Here is a 27361-nt window from a genome sequence, read left to right on the forward strand (position 1 = left end):
GAGCATTTCTCTTCAACCTCGCAGAATTACCGTCCTTGTTAGTTTCAAAGTGCAGGAGGTGTGCTGTGTTCTTCTCTTTATTTTTCCTGTATAACATCATCGTTGCATGTTAAATGTTTCCAGAGGTAACAGAAATGCCATATTGGATGTGATGCATGTAGTGTCCTGTATGCAGACGATGCATCTAACATGTTGGGAATTATCTCCCTTGTTTGACTGTTGCATGCTGGTTGTAAGCCCGGACACATCATGGAAGCATACATCTGAATACATGATTGGAACTCAGAGTTCGGTTGTCCATTACCTCTGTTCTTAGAGAACGTATGGTGTTTGAGTGTGTGCGAGCATGGGCCAAGTCACATACAACAACACTACAATTGGCGACGAGGATAAAGGTATTTATCTTGTGTAATTCTTGTCGGACTTACGGTGACAAGAAACGTGCGCACCACGTGTGACTGAAAAAAAATGGAGAACATTCCATGTGTCAGCGTGTTTAACCCAAAAGGTGAACCTTCTCTGGTATCGGCGAGATGGGAGCGATGGGGGAAGAGTTTCAACATCTACCTGGTTGCATTTGGGGATGTTGCGGGTGCAAGAAAGAAGGCACTTTTGCTTCACTGTGGAGGGTCGGAACTGCAGGAGATTTTCGAAACGTTCGAGTTTGCTGGGGATGACGTCACACCGGATAACTGTACGTACGCACAGGCGCTCGAAGCTCTCAATAAGCATTTCGGTGCGCAGCGAAATGACACTTTTGAAAGAAATGTCTTTCGACAGATGGCCCAAAAGGAAGGTGAAGCTACTGCACAGTTCATCACTAGACTTCGCATGTTTCCGATGTGGACAGAACCCTCACCATGCCAAGGATCCAACATGTCCTGCCATGGGGAAGACATGTAGACTGTGCCAAAAACTGAACCATTTCGCTGTTGTGTGTAAAAGTGGCAAAAATACTCGAGCGAATGCCTTGAATGTTGTGCATGATCATGATGATGATGATGATAGTGACCATGACTATTCTTTCAAAGTGGGTGACAGAAAACTGGAAATGATACATGTTGTAGTGGGAGGAGTTCAGATCTGTGCAGGCATTGATTCCGGGGCTAGTGCTAACGTTTTAGACAAACAAAAGTGGGAGGCTTTGAAGAAGAAAAAAATTGTCTGTAAAACAGAAGCAAAGAAAGATGAAAAAGTCCTGTATGCCTACGGATCTGAGCGGCCTCTTACAATAATTGGTACATTTGAAGCTGAGGTTTCTCTGTCAGCGTTGCCAGATCAGAACAAGCATGTTGCCAAGTTTGTTGTCATTGAAGAAAAAGGAATTTCTCTTTTGGGGAGGGAAACTTCTGAAAAACTGGGTGTTCTGAAAGTTGGATTGCCAAAAGAAATACATGCTGTTGGTTCTGTTTTGACAGAAAGTACAGAGAAGCCTGAGATGCAATTTGAAAGTTTGTACAATGGTCTTGGCAAACTGAAAAATCACAAAGTGACCTTGCATGTGAAAAATGACGTCAAACCAGTCATTCAGGCCGCAAGACGCATTCCGTTCAGTCTGCGTTCTAAAGTAGAACAAAAGATCAAAGAACTGACAGAGCTTGATATTATTGAGCGTGCCGAGGGGCCTACATCGTTTGTAAGTCCCATTGTTGTGGTACCAAAGGCTCAAGGGAACGACATACGGCTGTGTGTTGATATGAGACAGGCGAATGAGGCCATAGAACGGGAACGGTTTCCCATGCCGACTGTTGAGGAAACGCTCCTAGAGATGAACGGTAGCAAGTTCTTTTCAAAACTAGATTTGAACATGGGATTTCATCAGTTAGAGCTAGACGCAGAATCGCGACCGATCACAACTTTTGCAACACATGTCGGTTTGTTCCGCTACAAACGTCTCATGTTTGGAGTGACAAGCGCTCCAGAAATCTATCAGTATACGATTCAAAACGTACTCCGCGATTGCACAGGCGCGCGAAACATGACGGATGATATAATCATCTATGCCGAGACACTAGAAGAGCATGACCGCAGGTTAGCCAAAGTCTTAGCAACACTGAAAGACGCAGGACTCACACTTAACAAGAAGAAGTGCATTTACCGCATGACAGAACTACAGTTCATGGGCTTTCTGCTCTCAGAAAAAGGGATTGGGCCCACATCTGTAAAGGTCGAAGCAGTGAAAAATGCACAACCGCCAAAAAGTGCATCTGAGGTCAAAAGTTTCCTAGGTCTGGTAAACTTTAGTGCGCGTTTCATCAGTCATCTTGCGACAAAGTCAGAACCGTTGCGAAAACTCACACGCAAAAACGTTCAGTTCAAATGGGAAAAGGAACAGCAACAAGCGTTCGATCTTCTGAAGACGGAGCTTGAAAGTGCAGGTACTCTCGCTTACTTTGATCAAAAAGCTGAGACAAGAGTTGTCGCTGACGCGAGTCCAGTAGCTCTAGGTGCAGTACTGGTACAGATCCAGAATGGAGAAAAACGCGCAATCTACTACGCAAGTAGAAATTTGACTGATGTAGAACGTCGGTATTCTCAAACTGAAAAAGAGGCCCTAGCACTCGTTTGGGCATGCGAGAGATTTCATCAGTATCTCTTCGGAATGGATTTCATTCTTGAAACTGATCACAGACCGCTGGAGTTCATTTACTCAAAACGCTCAAAACCGTCTGCGCGCATAGAAAGATGGGTTCTCAGGTTACAGAACTATCACTTCACGGTCCAGTACAAACCTGGTGCCCAAAACATAGCAGATCCGTTGTCACGTTTAGTGAAGCATGATGAACGTAGCCGCAGGCAGACTCAAAATCCAGCTGAAGAATACATTTCTTTTGTCGCACACACTAGCGTTCCATCTGCATTGACGATGCAGGAACTTGAAGAGGCGTCAGAAATTGACACAGAAATCATTGCGCTGAGGCAGTGCATTCAGACAGACAAATGGCAGAACTGTCCAAACCAAACATACAAAGCACTCAAAGATGAGTTCACTTGTTTTGGCAAGCTAGTGCTTCGAGGTTGTAGGATTGTCATTCCACATGCACTCCGACATCGCGCCATGAAAATAGCTCATGAAGGTCATCAAGGCATAGTGAAGACCAAAGAGAGATTGCGAAGCAAGGTCTGGTGGCCAGGAATTGATCACGACACAGAAAAACAGATCAAGGCATGTCACGAATGCCAAATTGTTAGCCAGCCAGCACCACCTGAACCACTGAAGTGTAGGAAATTCCCGGACGGCCCTTGGGAAGATCTAGCCATTGACATACTCGGACCGCTTCCGACTGGAGAGTCCATTCTCGTTGTAGTTGATTACTACAGTCGTTTTTTCGAAACGGTCGTTTTGAGGTCCACTGTAACGAAGCAGATCATTCAAGCGTTAGACAACATTTTCACAACACATGGTTTGCCCGTTACCCTCACTTCTGACAACGGACCTCAGTTCGTTTCTGAGGATTTCTCCCAGTACATGAAAACGAACAACATTGTGCACATCCACACAACACCGTTGTGGCCACAGGCCAATGGCGAAGTAGAGCGTCAAAACAGAACACTCATGAAAGCCATTAAGATTGCACATTCAGAAGGCAAAGATTGGAAACGGGAGTTGAACACATTCCTGTTTGCGTACCGCACTACAACACATCAAACAACAGGAGTTAGCCCCGCAGAACTATTGTTCAAACGTAAGCTCCGAAGCAAGTTACCTGAGATTGACAGAGACACAAAAACAACACTCGATGAGTCAGTTCGCGACCGAGACAAATTGAAGAAAGAACAAAGGAAAGAGTATGCGGACACAAAACGAAATTCACAGACATCAGAAACAAGTGTTGGGGACGAAATCTTACTTCAGAAAAAGAAACAAGACAAGTTCAGTACTCAGTTTGAACCGGAACCATACAAGGTGATTGAACGGACAGGAACACAGGTCACAGTTGAATCGCCTAGTACAGGTGCAAGGTACAGACGGAACGTATCACACACAAAGCCCTATGTCAGGGAACAGTCATTAGATCCAGATGATTGTGAAAAACACACTGACAATTCTTCAGTTGAAAATGCATCAATTGGAAGCTCTGAAACCGATACACCCGCTGTTCGTGTTTCAATGCGTCCGAGACGAATGCCGGAAAAACTACAAGATTATGTTGTCGGACTCGTTCAACATTAAGAATCAGAATAATTTGAGTTTATATGTGTGTGCTTCTAAAAAGTGAATTTTCATGTATCTGCTTATTCTGTATGGAAATGATTACATGAAACTGTTGTCTGTATTTTAAGGCTCTTCGTTCGATGATTTATTGATGTGGAAATATCAAGATTGTTTTGTTCTAAAAAGAAAAGGAGAGATGTAGTGTCCTGTATGCAGACGATGCATCTAACATGTTGGGAATTATCTCCCTTGTTTGACTGTTGCATGCTGGTTGTAAGCCCGGACACATCATGGAAGCATACATCTGAATACATGATTGGAACTCAGAGTTCGGTTGTCCATTACCTCTGTTCTTAGAGAACGTATGGTGTTTGAGTGTGTGCGAGCATGGGCGAAGTCACATACAACAACACTACAATGCACACAGTTTGTATTATGCACACGCTTGTGTCCTTGTGACATTGGCTTGCTGTTAGTAAAAAGAACGACCTCAGCCTCAGGTGTGGAGCAATGTACAGGTTTCTACTTTGTCAAGAAGGAATCAAAGAGTTCTAGAGTTGATGTGCTGCTATTTTCTAGTTAGTCCTCCTATATGCAGGAAATTCAGTGTGTTGGTGTGTGTGTGTGTGTATACGTGTGTGTGTGTGTGTGTGTGTGTGTTATAAGACTAAGAGAGAGAAAGCTATAGAGGTTTTAGCAGCATGCCAGCTGTACGAAAAACTGTACTTATGGACTGATTTATTTTACATAAATTTGTTTTTGTACATAATTCTAGTAACACACACTTACACACACACACACACATACACAACAAAAGCAAAGGCAAGACAATTAAGCCACATCAGAAGCCTATCATAGACCTGTTTACCAGTACGATTTGGGCGTATTTTGTACGCCAAATTATGATCAGTACGCAAATACGCGATACACGCACAAAATACGCATAAGAAAAAGTCTAGAATACGTTTTCCGGTGTTGGTGTGCTGATTACGGGATGGTACAACTGATACCGGTTTCGGTCGAAGGGAGATAACTATGACAGCGAGGGTTCAGCTGTGTAAACCTTGTTCAGTTGTTGGCACGTGCGATCGTCTGGACAATCGTGGCAAAATGAAGCGGTAAAATGTGCCAGTTTCGGATGACTGTACCAAGTCTAAACAGCAGAAGCAGCAGATTTTCTTGGAGAAATATAAGAAAGAGCCAGGAATTCTGGAGTCTACTATGGGAAAAAGTCATGCACAATGCAAGTATTGTAAATCAGATTTCTCCGTTGTCCATGCTGGGAAATATGACATCGAACGACACTGCAGTTCCAAAACTCACATGGACAAGGTTGCTGCAAAGAAATCCACTGAAAGCTGCCAAGGAATTAATCAATTATTAAGTTCATTCCCGCAAAGCAAATCCTGCCAGAAGAAAAGGCTGTAGTCCGTGCTGAAGCAATGTTTTCTGAGATGATTGTAAAAATGAACTTGCCACTGTCAACCACAGATGTTATTTCACGAACTTCATCTTTTCATTATCAATCTGCTTGGAAGACACTGGTTATAATGTTATAAACTGACAGGTAAATAAAATTGTTTTATCCCAGCCAGGCCTGTTGTATCGGAAGGAGTTAAATTCTGAAGATGTTCACAAGACATCAGTGCTATTCTTACACAAACACGTTTGCACCCACGGCGCACGTTTTGCCTAGCCCATATGGCTTTGCTTGCAAAGTACACCAACTTTTTGAAAAATACACTTAACTTTTTGAAAAAGTACTCTTGCCTCAGGTTTAGGGTATTTTAAACAGGTCTGCTATCATAATAGAAGCAGCTAAGTACTATTACCAGCAGTCGACACACGATGATATATATAATTATGCCCTTTGACCTTTTCTTGGGAATATACATTACTAAAAATAGAATACGTGATTGTGGGAAAGCTTTTCAATGGCACTTATGCACTACATTCGATTTTCAATACACGACTCAAAATCTTTGGGATAAATCAAAATGAAATTAATACAAGTATATAGTTAAGAAAACAAGAAAAAGTTGAAAAATGTAGAAAAAATGTTTTACAAAAAACTTGCCAAGTATAGGACTCGAACTCGAGACCGCCGGATTCACAAGCAAACGTAGTGTACCAACCCGCCACGAACCCTCTTGAAACCTGTGAAAACAACTACTTGAACCATAACCGCCATATCTTCCACGTGCCTGCTGGGGTTATCGAACGAGCATTTGTCGACTAGTCGGTTCCCCGTTCGTATTTGTGATTTGTACGTTTTCTTGTTAGTCTCATCATTACATGTAGTCGCGGTGTTACCTGTAGGGCTTTACATTTTCACCAAAGCCGAGGTTACTAACAAAATATATAATGGGAAATTGAGTCTATGGAAATTGTCCCGCTGGAAGTACTCAATAATTTTGGAACTTTTTTATTATTTCGATTCATTACATCATCCAAAACCGTTTGGAATGAAGCAAATGAATAAAATACAAGAATTACAAGTTCAGAAAAAAAAAATTGCCGTCTAAGCGAATTGAACCCGGGACCACAAAAGTAAGGACTAGCGCACCGTCAATTGGGCACTCTACCGACTGAGCTATTTTGTCGCACTGTAGTGGAGGGAGATTTTAACTTGCAATATTACACTTGAGTTCTTGAGCGTGGCGACGACTCAGTGACTCGAGTTTCCGAGTCTCTCCGTTCGTATTTGTGTACTATTCTTCATATCTCCCTGTTCGGGGCTCGTTCAGTAACTGACCCTACGCTCCCGGTCACTTCGCATAAGTTTGGAAAGCAATATCAAGTAGCGATAATTTCAAGCGAGACCTACATTATTGATATGAAATGCATTGACCAATCGCCGAAAGGCGTATGAAAGCGGATATCCCAAAATCCTCTATTCTCGATGACATACTAAGGAGTTAGTTCGGGAGAACGACGATCTATGGACGGTTTACCATATAAAGGGAAGCAAGTGGTAAAAAATGGGCGTCGATAGAGCCAAAGAACAATGTTATCTACTTTTAGTATTTCATCCACTTGTGGCCACATGAAATTTCTACTACTCCTTAACATGTTTCACTTGGTGTGTTTCAGACTACTCAAAGGACACCCTGATCGGCTCCCTTACCATCATTCAACACAAAGTACCGAGGACCTACATCCTCCATCACCACCATGGCTCTGTTGGGCCCCCTCGCCATTTTCCTGTCTTCACTGACAGCCATTCCTCTTTCTTACGCGCTCAATTGTCTGAGCACAATGAGGGATCCCCGCCTCATTCTCATCGCTGGCGTTTCAGCCTTGACCTTTGTCGTGGCTGTTCCGTATTTTGTGGTCAAGAGTAGACCGCAGCGAGCTGATAGCTTCTTTTTTGGTAAGCAAAGTATGGCAGAAGGAGTCTAAGTCAACCGAAAGTGGGTGCATTCCTTGTAGGTGCTCTTCCTGTGTGTTTTCCCTGCATACAGGGAATGCACCCAGGTGCATTTCCAGAAGGCTTTCTCGAGTCTCGTTGGATGTCATATGACACTTTGCTAGACTCTCAAAATTAAAAGTTTTTATCCAAAGTTAATTGATCTAGAAAAGTGCAGACACAAACATTCACCCCCAAATGCAGAGAAAATAGCATATTCACTTTAGTCTTTAGTCACAACTAATGAACCCTAATAACGACACTGATGCTGCAAATTTGCTGTCAGCCTAGCGCAATGTGTTGCGCTACTATGTGACCACTCGACCATCACGCGGTGGTATGGCTGTTCAGTCAGCTGTTTAGCACATGTTATGTTCAAACTCCTGCTGTGTAGTGAAGTAAAGCGTGCATTTGCTCTAATCGGTGTAGCACAAGCAGTACTTAAGTCTTATCAAAGTAAAACTGAACTCAGACGTTTATGGCAGTCTCGCTTAGTGCACGAGATTTAGTGTGATCTGATTTCCTACAGGAACTGCACCCGGGTACATTCCCTGTATTCAGGGAAAACACCCACAGGAAATGCACCTACAAGGAATACACCCACCTTTGGTCAACTTAGACTCTTTCTGCAAAAGTATGTGGTGTTAATAATTTCGCTTTTACAGGGATGTATTTTGGCATTGGCAGTCTTCGAAATGCAGGAACTTATTCCAAAGTATTAAAAACTTACTTTATTGTCATTTCAGCAGAGCTGCCAGACTGTTTCATGGTGGGGGAAAGGTGACGTCAAGGAACCAGCCAAAAACCTTTTTTATGTTTATATTGAAGCATTTGATATACCAAAAGAAATGAGTGCAAACAAATTCCATGATTAATTTTGCTTGTGTAAGCGTGGTGAGAGGTATTCTAAACCAAGAAGGTACACTTTTACAACGTTTAGATATCTGGGATGGTAAGGAAGGGTGAGTGTGTTTGTCTGTCTTTCTGTCTAATGTCTGTGTGAATGCCATTTTACCTGCACACTTACCAAGTGATGTGTGTATATTTATTTACAGATTGTACTCTTTTTTTCTTATGGAATTGATTGATATCTGTTAAAAATTAGTTCTTTTGTTTTCAGGTGCAATTAAATATGTGTTTTTCCCTTTTAACCATCTGGCATTCATGAAAGAAACATGACACACATTATGACATACTTGGCTTTGTTTCAGTGCTTGGCATCTTCACGTTCAGTTCGGTGATTGATCTTGTGATTGCTCTGGAGAATGATGGAATCATTGCCAACTTCATGGCGTTTTACCTGCGTGATGGGGAGCCGTACCTGAAGACAGCCCATGGCACCATGATATCCTACTGGGATGGAGTCGCACACTATGCCATGTATCTCATGATACTGGCTGCTCAGAGCTGGAAGTATGTGCTTTATTCACCATAACAAATATTTGGAAAATAATGTTGGAGCTGTTTGACCAAGATGCTGCTCATAAATTCTTTGTCATTTTTTTCATATATATATATATATATAAAACATCAGAAATTGTGAAAGAAACAATTGAAAGTCAGCAGAGACTTTCTTCCGAGATTTGTTAAAATCTCTTAGCAGAGATAGAGAGAGAAATAAGTATCCCTTCACAGACAGCCTATTGGGAGCATCAGACCCTCCTCAAGGGGGACCGAGATTTACAGAGCAAAGTCCCTTTGTGGGGGACGTATCGCAAGGTAATATATATATGCAATTTTCTGAATGGATAGCATGTATGTATGTATATACATGTATTCCAATGAAGTTTAGCTTTTGCTGACAAATGAAAGTTTTTGTCTGTGTTCTTTTTCAGTCAGAGTTACCGAGATGTTGGAATATACTGGGCAGCTTCTATCGGTCACAGCATGCTGATACTTATGCCAGGCATTTTCATGGGTTGGTGTAATTTTGTTTATCTTTTACTTACGTTGTTTACATGAAATAACTAACATACTCATTGTGGTTCATTTGATTTGGATACAAAGCAAGTGACTACATGAGGATAAGTATTAAAGCTACATTCTGTCCTGTGTGAGAAGTCATTTTCAGTGTCAGATATCTGTTTAGGCTATTACATGAGACAACAGCATCAGTTTCTTTCAACTCATACCCATGCCAAAACAAGAAGGGCAAAGCCCATACGACTCACATGCTTGACCTAAACCTAGCAATGACATCATACACTAAGAACTGCTTTACACATTTTTCCTACCAAAATACATGTGACCTTGACCAAGGTCAAGGTCATCCAAGGTCATGCAACACAAAGCTGTTAATTCAAGACATAGGAAGTACAATGGTGCTTATTGGCTCTTTCTACCATGAGATATGGTCACTTTTAGTGGTTCACTACCTTATTTTGGTCACATTTCATAAGGGTCAAAGTGACCTTGACCTTGATCATATGTGACCAAATGTGTCTCATGATGAAAGCATAACATGTGCCCCACATAATTTTTAAGTTTGAAACAGTTATCTTCCATAGTTCAGGGTCAAGGTCACTTCAAAATATGTATACAATCCAACTTTGAAGAGCTCCTGTGACCTTGACCTTGAAACAAGGTAAACCAAACTGGTATCAAAAGATGGGGCTTACTTTGCCCTATATATCATATATAGGTGAGGTATTCAATCTCAAAAACTTCAGAGAAAATGTGAAAAATGTGAAAAATAGCTGTTTTTTAGACAACATTTATGGCCCCTGCGACCTTGACCTTGAGGCAAGGTCAAGATGCTATGTATGTTTTTTGGGGCCTTGTCATCATACACCATCTTGCCAAATTTGGTACTGATAGACTGAATAGTGTCCAAGAAATATCCAACGTTAAAGTTTTCCGGACGGACGGACGGACGTCCGGACGTCCGGACGGACGGACGACTCGGGTGAGTACATAGACTCACTTTTGCTTCGCATGTGAGTCAAAAAGGAGCCTGGTGCCAAGTGGGAACTTGTTGTTGAATTAATTTTTTTGAGTAACCCCTAAATTAATGTTGTAAAAACTGCACAGAATGCAGCCTCTAGGTTAATGTTTGGTATGTGTCCAAATGAAAGGATGATCTTTTCCTGTGTGAAAGCCAGGACAGTTCTGTGTCAGTCAACATATAATCATGTATGTGGGAAGGACAGTACCTTTAAGCCATCAGTGTAGCTGCACAAAGCTTTTTCACATGATTTCATTCAACACAAGATTGATTGAAGATGAGCTGAATTTGTGATCATCTGATTAGAGGTGTTTAATTTTACGTTTCACTGACTTGCAGGCAGTCACGGTGTGAGGTGGCCATGTCTTCTCAACACCCCGTACGTCGTCCTGCCGTTCTACTATGGCGCCAAGTTCCTTGCTCAGGGGCGACCTCGGGAGGAGATGGAGGTAAGGCTGGAGCAAGGTTTCGGGCAAAATGCCCCATATCTTACTACAGCTGTATATATATTTAACGGCTTTGCACTAGACAAATTCTTGAAATAACTGTTGGATTTGCATGTGCGGAAGAGTTGCTTTTCTGACCATATATGAATACACACCTGACGCTACACACCTGTCGCTATTGATTGGCCTATCATGTCACATGGGATTGTTTGCCCCAGTGTTTCCATGGAAAAGCAGCTCTTACTCAACCCATTCAAACTTGATAGAGTTATTTCAGAACATCATCTATTTGGTCCCATTTTCACTTTTGACCTGCAATTTGTTGCCCCTCCGATTAAAGAACAACTCCCAAGAAAGGACACCTTCTGTTGTCCTTTGTCTGTTATGCTCACCAATATATACCTGTTATGTTAGTTATGCTTCATCTGCAATGTAAGGACACTTTTAACTGGTCTTAATTGTGTCCTTTCTTGACAGGTAGTGAGGTACAGCAAACATGCAGGCTTGACTAATATTGTTTTACTAATGATGACTTACTTTGCTGAACATGAACCTCATGTGTGAATCTGCTAGCAGCCTTACTGACTCCAGTGTGATGAATGCATACATGTACTGCTTGTACATTTAGTGTTTGATTTTTGAGAATAATTGTTTTGCTTGCAGTGTCCAGATGAACCCAGACCAGTGGCAACCAGCATCTTGAAAAGACCTCTGGATTTTGTGTTTATCTTGTACTTCCTGGCAGCAGGCTTCTTAGCTGTGCTGAGATTTATGGTGAGTTTGTGTACATAGAACTCAAGTAATAGAAGTGCAACCATTCCTTAACTGTGTAAATCCATCTACAAATTCTATTTCATTTTCATTTACTGCTACGAAGCCAGTAAGTGTCCTAGCTGTGAACATTTGTGCAATGGCTGATTAAAGTCAAAGGAAAGGAAGCAATCCAGCATAGATTTTAAAGATGTATAATTTGTTTAAAGGAAGCAAGTCATGTCTGCAGTACAACTACAACAACAACAAAAAAACAACAAAAATTCAGAATATTATGTTGTGTAAATGGTTCTGTTCACACTTCCATGCACATTTAATGTGAATTTCAGGCTGCATTAGGAGGCAATGTTCAGTGGGCCAAGACCTACTTGACATCCCTGGAGCCTTACTTGGATGATGCTTCACAATTTCCTAAGGTTCAGGTATGTTGGCATTTCTCTTTGGGGTGGGGGAAGGGAAGACGGTGACGCACACAAAGGAAGATGAGGGTCATGGTGTTGAATTTTTTAAATCAATTTTCTGAGGTTTAACACTATTGTGACTAGCACTGCCACGGCGTTAACGTCCTGCCTGCCCAAGCTTGCCACCAAGAAACTTCCCAAAAATTAGTAACTGTAAAGAAATCTGTCTAGCAAGCTTGAATTAAGTCCAATCACCACCAAATTTTGTGTACTAATTCAAAAATGGATGCCCAGTTCAGTCGTACTATTTATAAGTTTGTCACGCGATTTGTTTTAGCAAAGGGGGGTGAAAGGGGGATAATTTGTGTTTTTTAACGTTTTTTTGTGTGTGTTTTATTTTCCACTGCTTTTTTTAAAAGTTATTTTTTAACAGAAAGTATTATAAATAATGTTATAACCAAACAAGGTGTAAAACCTATGAATTAGCTGAAATATTGTTAACATTGTACACAGAAATAAGGAGACGGTACAAAGAAAAAAACAAGCAAATCACGCATTCACTCACAGCATCCTGACTCAAATGAAACAAAACTGTAACACTCACCAAATGATGTCTAGGTAATCCATATTGAATATAAGTCACATTTTCACAACAAAGTACCAACTGTACACCTATGAACAATTCCAAAAGGATTGGAAGGCTCCAGCCATCCATTGTTATCAGTGCTGCCACGCCCCCATAGCTCCTGCACGATTCCGAGATACATGTTCGTCTAGCAGTATCACCCCCTACCACGTGTAGTTGCCGACTCGTACTAGCAACAACGGGACTGTTTCTTCCTCAATATCACTGCTATTATCGCTTTCTTGAGGCTAAAACGACACGATGTATCATGATCTACAGGATCCTCAAGATCCAACATCCGGAGAATCTCCTCCCGTGACAAGGCTCGCCTTCGATTCATTTTTTTTTTTCGAAAACACCACGCAAATATGCACTAATTTGATCAAGCCGGAAGAGAAAACCACGTGTATCAAGGGAAACAACTCAATTTACTGCAAGCTTCAAAAACCGGGAAGCAATCACGAGTCGTGTACCTTGTATGTCTAATACTAAAATAGTCACTTCCCGTCCGTGGGCGTTGCAGCGCTATTACTAATATAGTCACCTCCCGTCCCGAAAGTGTTAACAGTGTCCTAATCAATTTTCTTGGATTTTGTATTGTGTTTTATGTATGAGGGGTATATTCAGATTAAATCAATTCAGGCGCTATCTGGTATTTGTTTGGCTCAAGCACACCTGGATAAGAAAATATATCTGAAAATTCTAATTTTTGCAGAATTTACAGATGACATGCTCATCTTAATCATTCTCTATACGTCTGCTGTTTGCATGAGGACCAGGGTAAAAACATTTTTACTGTTGAGTATAGTGGTACCTGCGATGAAAATACACCCTTGGGACAACCCAAAAGTGTCCGAACATTGCAGGTAGCCAGGCAGGACAGGTGTATTTAGGTAAAGGTAAAGACAAAGAGACAAGGGAAGGTGTCTGTGCTGTCATCAAAGGGGCCTCACATCACAGGTACCACTGTATTTTGTATGATCTACAGATGATGGTGTACTTTGTATGACCTACAGATGATGGTGTATTTTGTATGATCTACAGATGATGGTGTATTTTGTATGATCTACAGATGATGGTGTACCTGTTTTACTTCCTGCCCTACTACTCGGCGTGTATCTATGGGTTGCTGTGGCCGGGACAGGGCTGGATGCTGGACGGGTCCTTGGTACATGCTGGTGCTGCTGCCCAGGTAATCAACTACAGTCTCAAGATGAAAGTTGTTTCTTCATTTCAGTGCTTCTTATTCTCTCGGGTGCCGGGAGACTGGTTCCGCATATCTCTTACCTACTGTTGTTGTCTATATTTAGAGCACTTACACCCCTTTGTTTTTAGATCTTGTCGTTCGCGCTCCGCTTCACTTGGTTATCATTATTATAAGTCAAAAAGATGGATTGTCTTTGAAAAGACAAGCCAGTGTTTTTTAGTTGGCTTTCATGTTTTATGTTGTGTTAAATTTGTGAACACTTTGCTGAGAAAATATTCTACCAGGCATTTTTGCACATGTGTGTGTGTGTTTTGTTTTTGGTATACTTATTTTCTTTGGAGAATTTCTTCAAGGAAATTCAGGCTGCTATCTTAAAGCCGCGGTGTATGTGTGTGCATGTATGTGTGTTTGTTGTTTGTTGGGAATCATTTTACCATGATTTAATCACGAGCATCACTAAACTAATTCTTGTGATTAAAACTGTTACACAGTCTCAGGCTTAAATACATTTGGAATACATTGTTTCCTTTTTATGTTTCAGGCCCAATTTTCACACATTGGAGCATCATTTCACTACCGCACGCCATTCTCCTTCCGAGTTCCTCAGAACGGCCGTGTTCGTCTTCTGTTCTGGTTGATCAATGGCTCCCTGTTTATTCTGCCACAGCTGTTTGCCATCAGATGTCTTAACTTTCCCAGTTTCTTTGCTAAGTCTTCTGCAGCTGAAAAACATGTAGAGGGGACTGCAGTGACAGGATTTCAAAAGAAAAAGAAAGCACAGTAGTAAAACTGTCTATGGACAAATTCAAACAGAATTATTTTCTAGGATGTTATTTCTTTTCGGGAGTTAAACAAAAGGGTACTCTGGTACCTGTGGTGTGAGGCCCCTTAAATGAAAGGACACCTCCCCATGAAGAACACCTCATATGTAGTCCCCATGTCCATAATCTTGACCGAAATCTACCTGTCGTCACAGGCCACCTGCCATGTGGGAACACTATCGGCTGGTCCCGAGGGTGTCCTTTCATAATTGTATCACAAGTACCACTGTGTTGCATTTAAGATACAGCCTATTTAATCACATATTCTTACTCCAATTCTTATGAATGCATTGACTTTAGTCCCACATGCTAGATGTCGAAAAACCTCTCAAATTACCTGCCCTTAGTAGGGTGGTAACCAAGCTAAAAGCGACGCCATAGCCGTTGCTATGGCCTGACCTTGCTCGGTTACCCATAACACCCTGCGCACCACGTGAGCGCCAGCATCCGTAATAATCATTCTCGACTTTCGACAACACACGGTGGACGTGTCCGAATTTCGCTCTCACTTTTGGCCTTCACATGCCTGCTTGTCCGTGAGACTAGCCGGTTTCCTGTGGGTCTACCTGTCCGTCTACCTTTTGGTGAGATCTTTCCTGTTTATGTTTGGTTGAATGGTGTTAGCTTTGTGTTGAACATGCACGCAGACGTTTTTTGTTCTGGGTGACTGTTTTTCGCCGGTCTTAAAATGGCCGACAACAAAGCTAAACTCGGCGCGAGACTGGAAGGTGGCAAAGCTCTTAGCCTGGTTTAGTAACTATTCCTAAGGGTAGCCTAAGAACTTTGATTTGCCTATTATGCGGGTCGTAGATCCGTCAAACAGCACTTCTTTTTATGTTCCTATCCCTCCGAGGGTGGGTTCAGTTCTTTCACAGCTCGCTTCCCCTGTTGGGGTTAATCAGCCTTTAGGCTCCTTATAGACTTTTTGTTGGATCGTCGTCGGTGCGACTGATGGGGGGGGGGGGAGTGGCCGTGTGGCTATTCTTTCCCCTTTCTCTGTGTAAGAGGAATCAGTCAATGTCCTCCTTTTGGGGGGACTTAACGATGTTTTGTGTCTATATTCTCGGCTGTTTCAGGCGCGGTCGGCGGTTCCCGCCCTCCCGTTTCGTCAGCTTCGCACTGTGGCCTAGTGCAAATGGCCTGTTCGGTTCAGCCCGTTTTTTGCCTCTGGTGGCTCTGGGCTGTTCTCGAGCACCCCTTCCTTTTAGGAGGGGGGGCCTGCTCCCTGCCTGCGTCTAACCACTCTGATTACCGCCGGTACTTCACAGTGTGTTACGCAGCCCCCCGCCATTGGGGGGGGATAGGGGGGCGCTCCTGCGTCGCACCGTCGCCTGGTGCAAACGGCCAGCTCGGTTCAGTCCTTTCTGCCACTGGTAGGCTGGGTTGTTCGCGAGCACTCTCTCCGTAAGGAGAGGGGGTCTGCTTCCTCTCTTTCTCTTCCCGCTCAGCTTGCTTTTAGCAACACTGCAGTGGGAAGTCAGCTCTCTCCCCTTGCGGGAGAGGGAGAGAGGGGGCATGGTAAGTCACAGCCTGGGTTTGGTCCCACCTTGTCCCACTGGGGGCAGGGGGCTGTGTTAGCTTCCCACCCTTTCCCGCCCCACGGGCGCGTTGGGGTGGCGGCTTTCCAGGCTACGTTACATACCCCTTCTCTGCTCCATTTGGGGCAGGGTGGGGGGGTATCAGTGGCTCACTCTTTCCCGCCCGCTGGGCGGGATCGGGTGGGGGCTGGAGCAGCGTTCCACCCTGTCCCTCCCTCTGGGTCGGACGGGGTGGGCGCTGTTGGACTGTCTTCACAGTCTGTGCCTCTATTGTCCTGGCCCGACAGTCGTCCTCCTCCCCTATCGGGTTGTGTGGTCGGTGGGCTATAGGATTACGGCAGGTGGACGGAGGGGGGTCGGCCGTTTTTCGGTTCGTCTCTCTCCGTCGCTCTTACTGCTGCGACGAGCCACCCCCCTCCTCATCTGGGGGTGGCTTGGCTCAGGCCTTGCTACACAGTGGGGGTGCTATGTACGGCTTTCCAGGCTACCTTACATACTCCTTCTCTGCTCCGTTTGGGGCAGGTGGCTGTGTTAGCTGCCCGCGCTTGTCGCGGGTAGCGGTCGCGAAACAATGAGCTTGACTCTCTTTTGTTCTCGACAGGGTGTCTCGCACAGTGGTCAGGGAACAATGAGCTTTGCTCCGTTTTGTTCTCTGCACGGGCTGTGCCGGCTGGCTACATGGTCAGGCGGAGACAGAACGTACCCTTTCTCTCCAGTCTCCCATTCTTTGTGTTCACAATGATCTGCAGGGACTCGGCTTTAGTATCGCCTGGCCGGTGGTCATTGTCCGTAGCCAGCGTAGGTCACCACCCCCCCCCTCCTAGGGGTGGGTGAGTGATAGGGCTACTTGACTTCGGCAGGTGGACGAGCGAGGATCGGCCGTTTACGGCCGTTTCTCTGTTTCAGTCCTTACCCCGTCTTGGGGTTACGGCTGTGCTGGACCGCCCCCCTCCCCGCTTGGGGTGGGTTGTGGTCATACCAGGTAGTCTGGTTCTTAGCACTGAGATGCTTCTCTCGCACAGCGGGTGGGGTAAGACGCGCCGGGCCCGGCTTTGTCTTGCTTCTCCACTCTCTCTTCTTCTTGGCAGAGATCTGTGCCAGTTACCAACCCCTCTTCCCCCCACCTCTTGTTCAGGTGGGCGGTTTTGGGTTGGCAGTCAGAGACTGATCACGCTTTTCATCCACACTCTTGGCGGGTTATTGGCAGGAGATTTAGTGCGCGACCTTCCCTGCCTCCCCTCCTTTTGTGTTTTACACAACTGGTGGTTAGGTTCGGACTTCTTGTTTAAGGAGGGGGAGTGTATAGGGTTGCCTACTGATTGTAGGCTTCCCATACATAGAGCGGCTGCTGTTGCAGTTTACTTTGGCCCGGATAGGTTGGGGGTGTCTCTCTTCCTTCCTCTTCCGGGATGCCTTTGGGTTTTCACAGGCTTTCTCGCAATTTGTTTCATTTGCTGAGTCTGCGGTGATTGCCTGCCACATGTCACACTTTTTGGCTTGATCCGCATCTTAGGATAGTGGTCTTCAGCCTACACCTTTCCCGCTGCTTTTTACGCAGGGGACTGCTGGCTTCGGGGTTTCAGGCTGCTTCGTCCTCACTTTTAGTGCGGAAGAAGATAGCAGGGAATTTTTCAGGCTCAGGGTCTGATCCGGACTTTTTTATGGCCAGGGGTTAGTTTCTGGCTTTTCTTACAGACCACAGGGAACATGGAGTTTTCATGATATTACTCCTCCCTCTCCTCTCTGGAGGAGATAGGATGGCATGGTTTGGAGTTTTCTGCTTTGGCTGAGACTCTCTTCTGTGCTTTCTTATAGGCAATCTTATCCTCCCGGAACGCTCTTTTGAGTTAGGGAGGATGCCTTGGATAAGGCTTTAGCCAGGCTGCTGGCAGCTTGGGCTAGGGTCGTCACGGAGCGGAGCGGTTTCTCTGTGACGTTTTAGGCCCACACTGTTTTGGCTTGGTGTGATCTCCTTCCTTTACAAGGGGTTTGATTTCATGCTGGTTGCAGGAAGCAAGGGTCAGGCTTTTTCGGGGGTTGTTGAAACCTACTCAATAGCTGGAATCTTTCCCTTCCTTCTTGAACCTCTGGCAGCGCATTTAGGCGCTCCCAGTTGCAAAGGGGTGTTTTGGTTCAGTGTCGCCTCCCTCTCTGCGGGAGGTGGGTCGGCATGGGCTAGAGCTTTCAGCTTTGGCTGAGATTTTCCTCGGTGCTCTCACATGAGCTTTCCTTCTGTGTTTCTGCACACAGGAAAGGGCTCGGTTTCTGGGGGTGTTGGTCTCTGGACTTTCTCGGGGGCTGGTTGAGCTTTTTCAAGGTCAATCAGCTTGTCAGCTGCACTTTCTTTTGGTGTTGAACCAGGTTTTTTGCCCGGTGCTCTCAGTAACCAGGCTAAATTCCGAGCTGTCCTTATCCCAGGTTTTTTACCTGGGCATGCTGTTCGACTTTGTCTCTTGGAAGGTTTATTCTTCACACAAGAGAGAATAGGGAGGCTATAAGCTCTTTTCACTGCCAGACTGGCACGAGAGCAGGCCTCTGCGGGGTCTTTAGACCCGATCTTCGGTCGGACGGTATCGATAGCTATACTGGCTCTCTAGTCTTTCCTCAAGTTTTTTCGGGGGTTCGGCCTCTCAGGTCTGGGACATGAGGGTCCTCCTCCAGAGTGGGTTCCTCCACTCGGGAAGGTGGCTGGAATCCTTTTGGATCGCTCAGGGGACTTTTTTCCCTAGCTCTGTTTCCCCCTGGACTTAGACCGCTTTTTGGATGCGTTTTCGTCTAGATGGGGCCTGCAATGGTGATTGCAGTCTTGAGGCTGTGATGTAGACGTGAATCCTTGGGCTTCTCTTTTGCCTGAGGTTAGGAGCAGTGGCTCTTAGTCTACTAGCCTTTCCCTTTTTGCTATTTACAGGCATGGCCTGTTGCATTCGGGCAATTCTTCTGTTGCTTCTTATGTGAACTAGCTGGGGTGAGCAAGTTCTCGCTCCCTGTCAGACAGAGTATAGGGGATTCTGATTGGGTTTCACACTAAATCATTTTTCTCAGGGGAATTTCTCCCCGGCCAGCTCTGCGATCTGGCCGACTCGCTCAACAGGTCCTTTCAGGGCTTGCACAGGGGTTGGCCCTTCTGCTGACGGGTCTGGAGGCGTGCTGTTTGTGTTTTAGATCATGGGTTCTGACTCTGGTCTTTGGGAACGAAGCATATATTTCCTCCACTTTATCTGTGTATGCTCCTTTTTTGGCCCCCTTGGCCAATTGGGGATTTAGAGCGGGGGTGCAACTCCTTAGCGCCCCTCTCTCAAGCCAGGTGGTTTTTCACCTCTGTTTCAGTTTTTGGCTTTGGACAGCTGGGCCTCTTCTTTGAGGTTCCGGCTTATCGGCTATCTCAGCTGTTTTGAAACAAATAGGCCTCTCTTCTGTTGCTCATGGCGCTCTTGTCGGCATGATCAAGGGACCTTGTTTTACGAGGTTTAGAGGCTCCCCCTTGTTTAGCGCGTGGGACTTTGTTCTACTTACTCTGGGCCTCAGCCCTATAGGGCGGTGAGGCACATGCGTTTTTGGGGTTTGCCAGAGGATGTAGCCTTAGGGCTTTTGGTTCCGTTTGTTCACGGTTTTTGGCCAGGTTTTGGGGTTTCAGAAACCTGGTCAATATCCTCTGGTGTTTGATTCCCTCCTCTTGGGAGGATTATCGCTCCGGGAGATTCGGATTTTCTGACTGTCTGGTTGGACTTTTTTAATCCCTTTTTTGACGTTACTGTCTTTTGGAACCACGAGCTTTAGCTCAGGTTCTTATTTCTTTACCATGGAGCGAAAGAGACGTCTTTTATTGGTCTCTCTCTAGGGGCTCTGCTACATTCATAGGACAGTCCTATGAGTGGTGCGTTCCGAACAGGGGGGGGGGGGGGGGCGTTCAGTCCTCCCTCTATTCCTTTTCAGGCGTTCGGGAGTCTGGTGTTCTTCTCTGGCTGGTGGTGTTCCTCTCGCCTATGCGAGGTTTGCCAACAGCTCGGGTACAGATTTTGTGCTTCTTTTATTGCCGTGTTGCGTTCTGGTCGCCTAGGCGAAGCTTTGCAAACGGCTTACTGGAGATCAGATGATGTGTTCATCGGTTTCTATCTTCGGGATATCTCCTGCACGCGGCTTGATGGCTCCAGTTCATTGCTGGTTTTAGTTGCTGCAGGGCAGGTTCTTACAAGGACATAAGTAGGTTCCCTCCACCTTTAGGAGGAATCTGCATTCATAAGAATTGGAGTAAGAATATGTGATTAAATCGAAAATTTTTAATTAAATTTTGATTTAATATAATATACTTACCCAATTCTTATAGTTAATACCCTCCCATCCGTCCCCGCTGGATTATGTCCTTGGGGGTTTGTTTGACAAATAGTCTCGAATGATTATTACGGATGCTGGCGCTCACGTGGTGCGCAGGGTGTTATGGGTAACCGAGCAAGGTCAGGCCATAGCAACGGCTATGGCGTCGCTTTTAGCTTGGTTACCACCCTACTAAGGGCAGGTAATTTGAGAGGTTTTTCGACATCTAGCATGTGGGACTAAAGTCAATGCATTCATAAGAATTGGGTAAGTATATTATATTAAATCAAAATTTAATTAAAAATTTTCGATTTAACCTTAGATAATCAAACCATAAAATTATTGTTGACTTAAGATTACCTGACTGCTTGCATACTTGACACCTGTGGTCTGCTTGGACAGGTGATTGTTGTTGAAAGGACACATGCTTTTTGGTTTATACGTTGACAACTAAAGCAGCATCAATATGGCCAAAATTACATTGTTCTGCTAGAAGTACATGTATTTGCATTAAGGCGAAATTAACGTTACTTTGCAGGTGTTCCTGATAAGTATATGTCTTAAAAGAAATCAACCGATGGATTCTGCAGGTTTTGATTGAGTGTAAAGTTTGTTCTTTATCAAATGAATTTGTTTCATAAAGCAAAAATGTACGTCATTTTGCCAGTGTTCAATGTCATTTAAAATACCAGAAAAGGAATCATTGACCAGTTGGTTTTACAGGTTTTGATTGCATTCGAATTTTATTCTTTATCAAATAACATTGATTTTATTAAACCTTAAAGGGCAGCTGTTGGGTTGTGGCTCTCAAAATCTGTTCATCAGAATGAGTTCTCATGTAACTGAAACTATACTTAAAAGTTACTTGGTGATTTTAACAGCTTGATAACACAAGTCCGAAGATTTTAGACATGCTACAATGTCTTTAATCGAAGAAAGTTTGCATTCTTGGCTGAGTCAATGCAGCCCGCTCGAAAATTACTTCCCTTGGATGCGTGACGTCAGCCGAGGAATCGGCTGGGTTGAACGGCGCTTCCTTTATGCCGTGTAGTGAGCGCAATCGGGTTGTCTAGTCAAGCCCTAAAGCATACTTCACAGGTAGGTGAAGAGAAACTTAGGATGGAGTGTCTTTTTCCAGGCCAAAATTTCGCAGTGAAAAACGGAGTTTATAAAGTGTCTTCCGTCTCCCTCCTGCTTTTGTTCAGGTGTTCCCACTTGAACCCTGTTTTTGTTCAACTTATTGGCATATAATGTCACGCGTCGAGGGACACAAACACACACACACACAAACACACAGACACACACATGCACCCACAAACACAAACACACACACACCCACACCCACACACACCACACACACGTGTAATCACACACATACACAAACACACACACACACACACACATACGTGTTATCACACACACACATACGTATTATCACACACACATACGTGTTATCACACACACACACACACACACGATAACCATCACAATCACAGTTTGACAAATTCATCTTTGATTTTTTTGCGGCCGAACCCCGCTCCCCCATTTTCCACACTAGATCCACTGTTTACATTTAGTCAAGTTTTGACTAAATGTTTTAACATAGAGGGGGAATCGAGACGAGGGTCTAAATGGCGGGGTAAAAAACGGTCATACACGTAAAATTCCACTCGTGCAAAAAAAAACACACGAGTGTACGTGGGAGTTTCAGCCCACAAACGCAGCAGAAGAAGAAGATGAAGAGACGAGGGTCATGGTGTATGTGTGTGCGTGTGTGGGTGTAGAGCGATTCAGAGTAAACTACTGGACCGATCTTTATGAAGTTTGACATGAGAGTTCCTGGGTATGATATCCCCGGACGTTTTTTAATTTTTTCGATAAATGTCTGATGACGCCATATCCGGCTTTTTGTAAAAGTTGAGGCGGCACTGTCACACCCTCATTTTTTAATCAAATTGATTGAAATTTTGGCCAAGCAATCTTCGACGAAGGCCGGACTTCGGTATTGCATTTCAGCTTGGTGGCTTAAAAATTAATTAATGACTTTGGTCATTAAACATCTGAAAATTGTAAAAAAAAATAAAAATTTATAAAACGATCCAAATTTACGTTCATCTTATTCTTCATCATTTTCTGATTCCAAAAACATATAAATATGTTATATTTGGATTAAAAACAAGCTCTGAAAATTAAAAAAATTTAAAATTATGATCAAAATTAAATTTTCGAAATCAATTTTGGATTAAAAACACGCTCAGAAAGTTAAAACGAAGAGAGGTACAGTAAAGCGTGCTATGAAGCACAGCGCTACCGCGCCAAACAGGCTCGTCACTTTCACTGCCTTTTGCACTAGCGGCGGACTACGTTCAATTTCATTCTGTGAGTTCCACAGCTTGACTAAATGTAGTAATTTCGCCTTACGCGACTTGTTCATCTTTGTCTTCGTCTCTCTTCCCTTTATCTTATCTCGACTTAGCTTAGACTGATGATCAAGATTTGTTGGTATATTGTACACATTAGATTCTGATTTGGGGGGAGACTGTTTTTGTTCTAAGTGAAAATGACCAACATTTTCTGGGAAAAAAAAGAGTTACTCTGTCCCTTGTCAAAGCTTTGTATGATGGAAGTGAAAACTTTATAAGAAAAGTTATATCTTTCTTTTCCGGTGTTTAGTTCACAGTATCTGCTTCATATGGCAGTCTTACAAAATGTGCTTCCAGACTTAAACTACTGCTGTCCCCCGAAAGCGGTGTATGGCTGCCTGAATGGCGGGGTAAAAACGGTCATACACATAAATACCCACTCATGTGCAAAAACATGAGTGAACGTGGGAGTTTCATCCCATGAACGAAGAAGAAGAAGAAGAAACTACTGCTGATGTGTACCTGGAATTGTAATGGGCAGAATTCGTTTTGAAGCTGTTCCTGTTTGTAAAACTAGTTTGCTAAAATGTCCAACCAAGGACAGTGTAAAATTGATTCCGTCAAATTCATGCAAATTGATTTTACATAATGATTAATGCTTTGTCATGTCTGGCCGTTCTAATCTGGTTTTACGATTGTTTGTTTGTATTTGTTATCAGAATTTGTATTATTTATTTTACCAAGTTTAGTATATTTATATATATATTTAAATTAAATAGAATGAATGTGCCCCTTTTATACATGGGCGTGAATTAATTATCTTTTCAATAGTTTTGTTTAATAATAATGTAGAACAATGAAGTACAGCTGAAAGTTTAGGTCAGAATAATGACAAATTATGCTACTTTGACCCTCTGATGAAAATATGAAAGGGATAAAAGGGGAAAGAAAGGTGAAACTACTAAAGTAATGGACACCTTAAAATAATCCTTCATTTTTCTTGAGAGAAAATCAACATTAAGAAACAGATATGCTGACCTTTTTATGTATAAAAGCTGAATGATCATTTGTACACAGGGTACTGTTGTAATTAACTTTTTATAGAGTGTGTATAATGTATAACTGTATTGCTTTTTTTTCTCTTGCCAAATGTTTGAAACATGTTACACACCTGAACATGTACAATATAGCTCAAGTGTTGTGTATTTGCATGAGAATTGTTTGTGTGATAGTGTCCATATCAATGTCTGCAATACAGTGACTCAAGGTGAATTTTCAAGCAAATAATACTTGTATTGATCCTTTTCTAGTCAATCAGTGAATCACATTGTGTTAGTGTTACTTTTTTTCAGCAATTTGTTTTGCAACTTATCTTTGCAGCTGATGTTTTAATACATCACATGCATTTGCAAGTTGATTTAATGTTCAGATCTCTCTATCTGTTTTAAATGTGCACCCAGGAAACTTTTTGCATCACAGATATCCTTGACATTTTCTTTTAAGATTCTTCTGGTTTTACACACATATATATACTGTTCAAAAAAAGAAACGCATAGTTGCTACTTGCCAAGTTTGTTTTATTTTTCGAAAAAATTAACAGAAAATCCAATATTTAGATTCTTTGTTTGAAATTTGGTATGGACACAGTTGAATGCACACACAGTTCATTTGCATCTTCAAATCAATCAGTCAATCAATACGATTGGGTGCCGAGGCTGTCAAGTCAGTGGGGGGTGTGACTGCCTTGAGCAGCAACAACTGCCCGGCACCTTCTGGGCATGGACTGGATCAGATGCCGGATATCTTGCTGTGGGATGGTGTCCCACTCCTCCTGAAGTGCCTGCAATAGATCGCGGTGATTTGCCGGCGCTTCTTCTCGCCTGCGCACACGTCTGTCCAATTCATCCCAGAGGTGTTCTATCGGGTTCATGTCTGGCGACATGGATGGCCAGGGAAGCACCTGGACATGGTGGTCGGTGAGGAACTGGGTGGTGAGTCGTGCTGTGTGCGGGCGAGCGTTGTCCTGCTGGAATATGGCATCCTGGTCAGCCAGAAGAGGAAGGGCGTGTGGGCGCAGAATTTCCTCCACGTATCGCTGGGCAGTTATGCGCCCTTGGACGTGCACCAGGGTGCTCCTTCCAGCGGTATTGATCGCCCCCCACACCATGACGCCTCCACCACCATGAACGGGTGCCTCATCCACACAGTTGGGCGCGTAACGTTCGTTTACTCTCCGGTAGACCCTCCTCCGACCATCATGTCGCTGGAGCAGGAAGTAGGACTCGTCGCTGAACCACACGTGTCTCCAGTGATTCCGGACGGTCCAGCGAAGGTGCTGGTTGCCCCACTGCACTCGGTTCTGGCGATGGCGGCGGGTGAGGACAGCTCTGTGAGGTCTGCGAGCTCTCAAACCAGCTTCATGCAGGCGGTTCCGCACGGTCTGGTCCGATAATCGGTGTGGCCCGGGGAGAGCCTGGACAGAAGATGAGGCCGACAGGAAACGATTCCGGAGGTGGCGGAGCCGTATGAAGCGGTCGTGAGCAGCAGTTGTCGCCCTTGGTCTTCCCGCTCGTGGCAAGTCAGCAACGGAGCCAGTGGCTTGAAACCTGACCCACAGTCTACTGATGGTGCTCTGGGACACGTGGAAGTGCCTGGCGATTGCACTTTGACTTTGGCCTGCTTGTAAACGACCCAATGCAATTTGGCGGTCTTCTCTGCTCAATCGGGCCATCTTTCGTCGCTGAATTGTCGTCTGATTTCTTTGTGGCGAACAATCCGCTTTTATGGGTTTTGGAAGACATGGTGAGAGCTCAATATTCCCCGAGTTTCACGAGATTACACTGAAGCATGACGAGTGGTCATGCCAAATGAGCAATTTTGACATTGTAGCCACTGATAACGCATGCGTCACGTGCAGAGCTCACTTGTGGCAATGGACGAAAGGTCGACGACCAAATAAACATTTTCTGCAGTTTGGTGGATATCCTTGTAGCCATATAACTAAATTAACCAAATATTACAAGCTATGCGTTTCTTTTTTTGAACAGTATATATAAAAACTTGTTCTTTCAAAGAATTTTGTTTTTAAATTTTCTCCTCTCTATTCTGAAAATGTCCACCAAAATACCCGTGTGACCTGGAATAATAGGCCGTGAAAGGTGGATGCAGCGCCTATAGGCTGTTGATCTACTGGCCGATGTGAATGCGTGATATATTGTGTAAAAAATTCCATCTCACACAGCATTAATAGGTAACATGCGCCTTGAGTCGCCTTCTGTGGTGAGATACGTGCGCGATATAAATCCTCGTAAATAAATAAATAAATAAATAAATAAAAATATTCTTTCGGTCATCATCCTTATTTTTATTATGATTACATGATGTTATACATCTTATAATGATTGTGATTACACTGATAGGAGCACTTTTTTGCAGTACATGTACTGTTTGTGTCATTTGTTGACTTTTTGTTTGTCTCTGTTTCACAATGTGAACTGATGAGTATTGGCATTGCTTTTCCTATGTGTGTATAGCCTTTCTTTGTTGAGTTTTGGGCAAGCAGCTATAACACATTGTAGTAAAATTGAGAAAACCCACAATATACACATTTTTGTGAGCTATGGTTATTAAAAACAGAACAAAACTACTTCCCTTTTTACAGATTTAGTCAAGATTTGATTGTGGTAGGCTGGGAAATGAGGGTGTATGTATTTGTGTGTCTGTGTGTGTGTGTGGGTTTGTATATATATATATATTTATCCTACATACGTGAGAGACCACTCATGAGATAACTATATCCTTCAAACCACATGTGTGTATATCATGTAAATGAGGTCGTGTCAAACTAGTCTGGCAGGGACCTGTTTTTCCACCGCTTATGATGCCAAAGTCACATCAAAGTTATGGAAACAAATGTGCGCCTGCTGTTTCCCCTGTGAGATTTTTTAGAACTAACACGTCAAGCTACACTTACTAACGTGACGTTTCTTTGCTTTGACGTGAAAGATTGCATGAGGTTTTGGAAGAGATTGAGGTTCCAAAAGAAGCGTTTTCAGTTTGGATGCCTTGACTGCGGGTTGTTTTGAGCAAAATACACGTAAGTACAGTATGTGTGATAAACAGAATACTACATGGCTTGCTTGGTGGTACCAGATTAACACTCTTTGCTTTTTCAAATATTGAAAAGCTCGCTTTCGCTCGCAGGTCAATATTTTAAAAAGCAACTCATGTAAATCTGGTACAACACTGCAAGCATTGTAATATTCTCTTTATGTATGCATGTGTGTTTGTGTGTGTAGAGCAATTCCCGGAAAACTACCGGACATATATGTGTCTGAAACTTTACATGTGAATTCTTTCAGGTACATAA

At 43.6% G+C, this 27361-nt stretch overlaps 1 protein-coding gene across 1 annotated transcript; it reads left to right on the plus strand.

Annotated features, from left to right (window-relative positions):
- Positions 1–37: 37 nt before the first annotated feature.
- Positions 38–26638, plus strand: LOC138979175 (transmembrane 6 superfamily member 1-like). The gene is made up of 9 exons (XM_070351977.1): positions 38–125; positions 7250–7529; positions 8777–8978; positions 9401–9483; positions 10849–10958; positions 11619–11729; positions 12056–12148; positions 13825–13944; positions 14501–26638. Exons 2-9 carry the CDS (start codon positions 7331–7333, stop codon positions 14741–14743), a joined length of 1161 nt encoding a protein of 386 aa, XP_070208078.1. The 5' UTR covers positions 38–125; positions 7250–7330; the 3' UTR covers positions 14744–26638.
- Positions 26639–27361: the final 723 nt, after the last annotated feature.

This window comes from Littorina saxatilis, linkage group LG1 (genome assembly GCF_037325665.1).
Source record: "Littorina saxatilis isolate snail1 linkage group LG1, US_GU_Lsax_2.0, whole genome shotgun sequence".
In the NCBI taxonomy this organism is placed as follows: Eukaryota; Metazoa; Mollusca; class Gastropoda; order Littorinimorpha; family Littorinidae; genus Littorina; species Littorina saxatilis.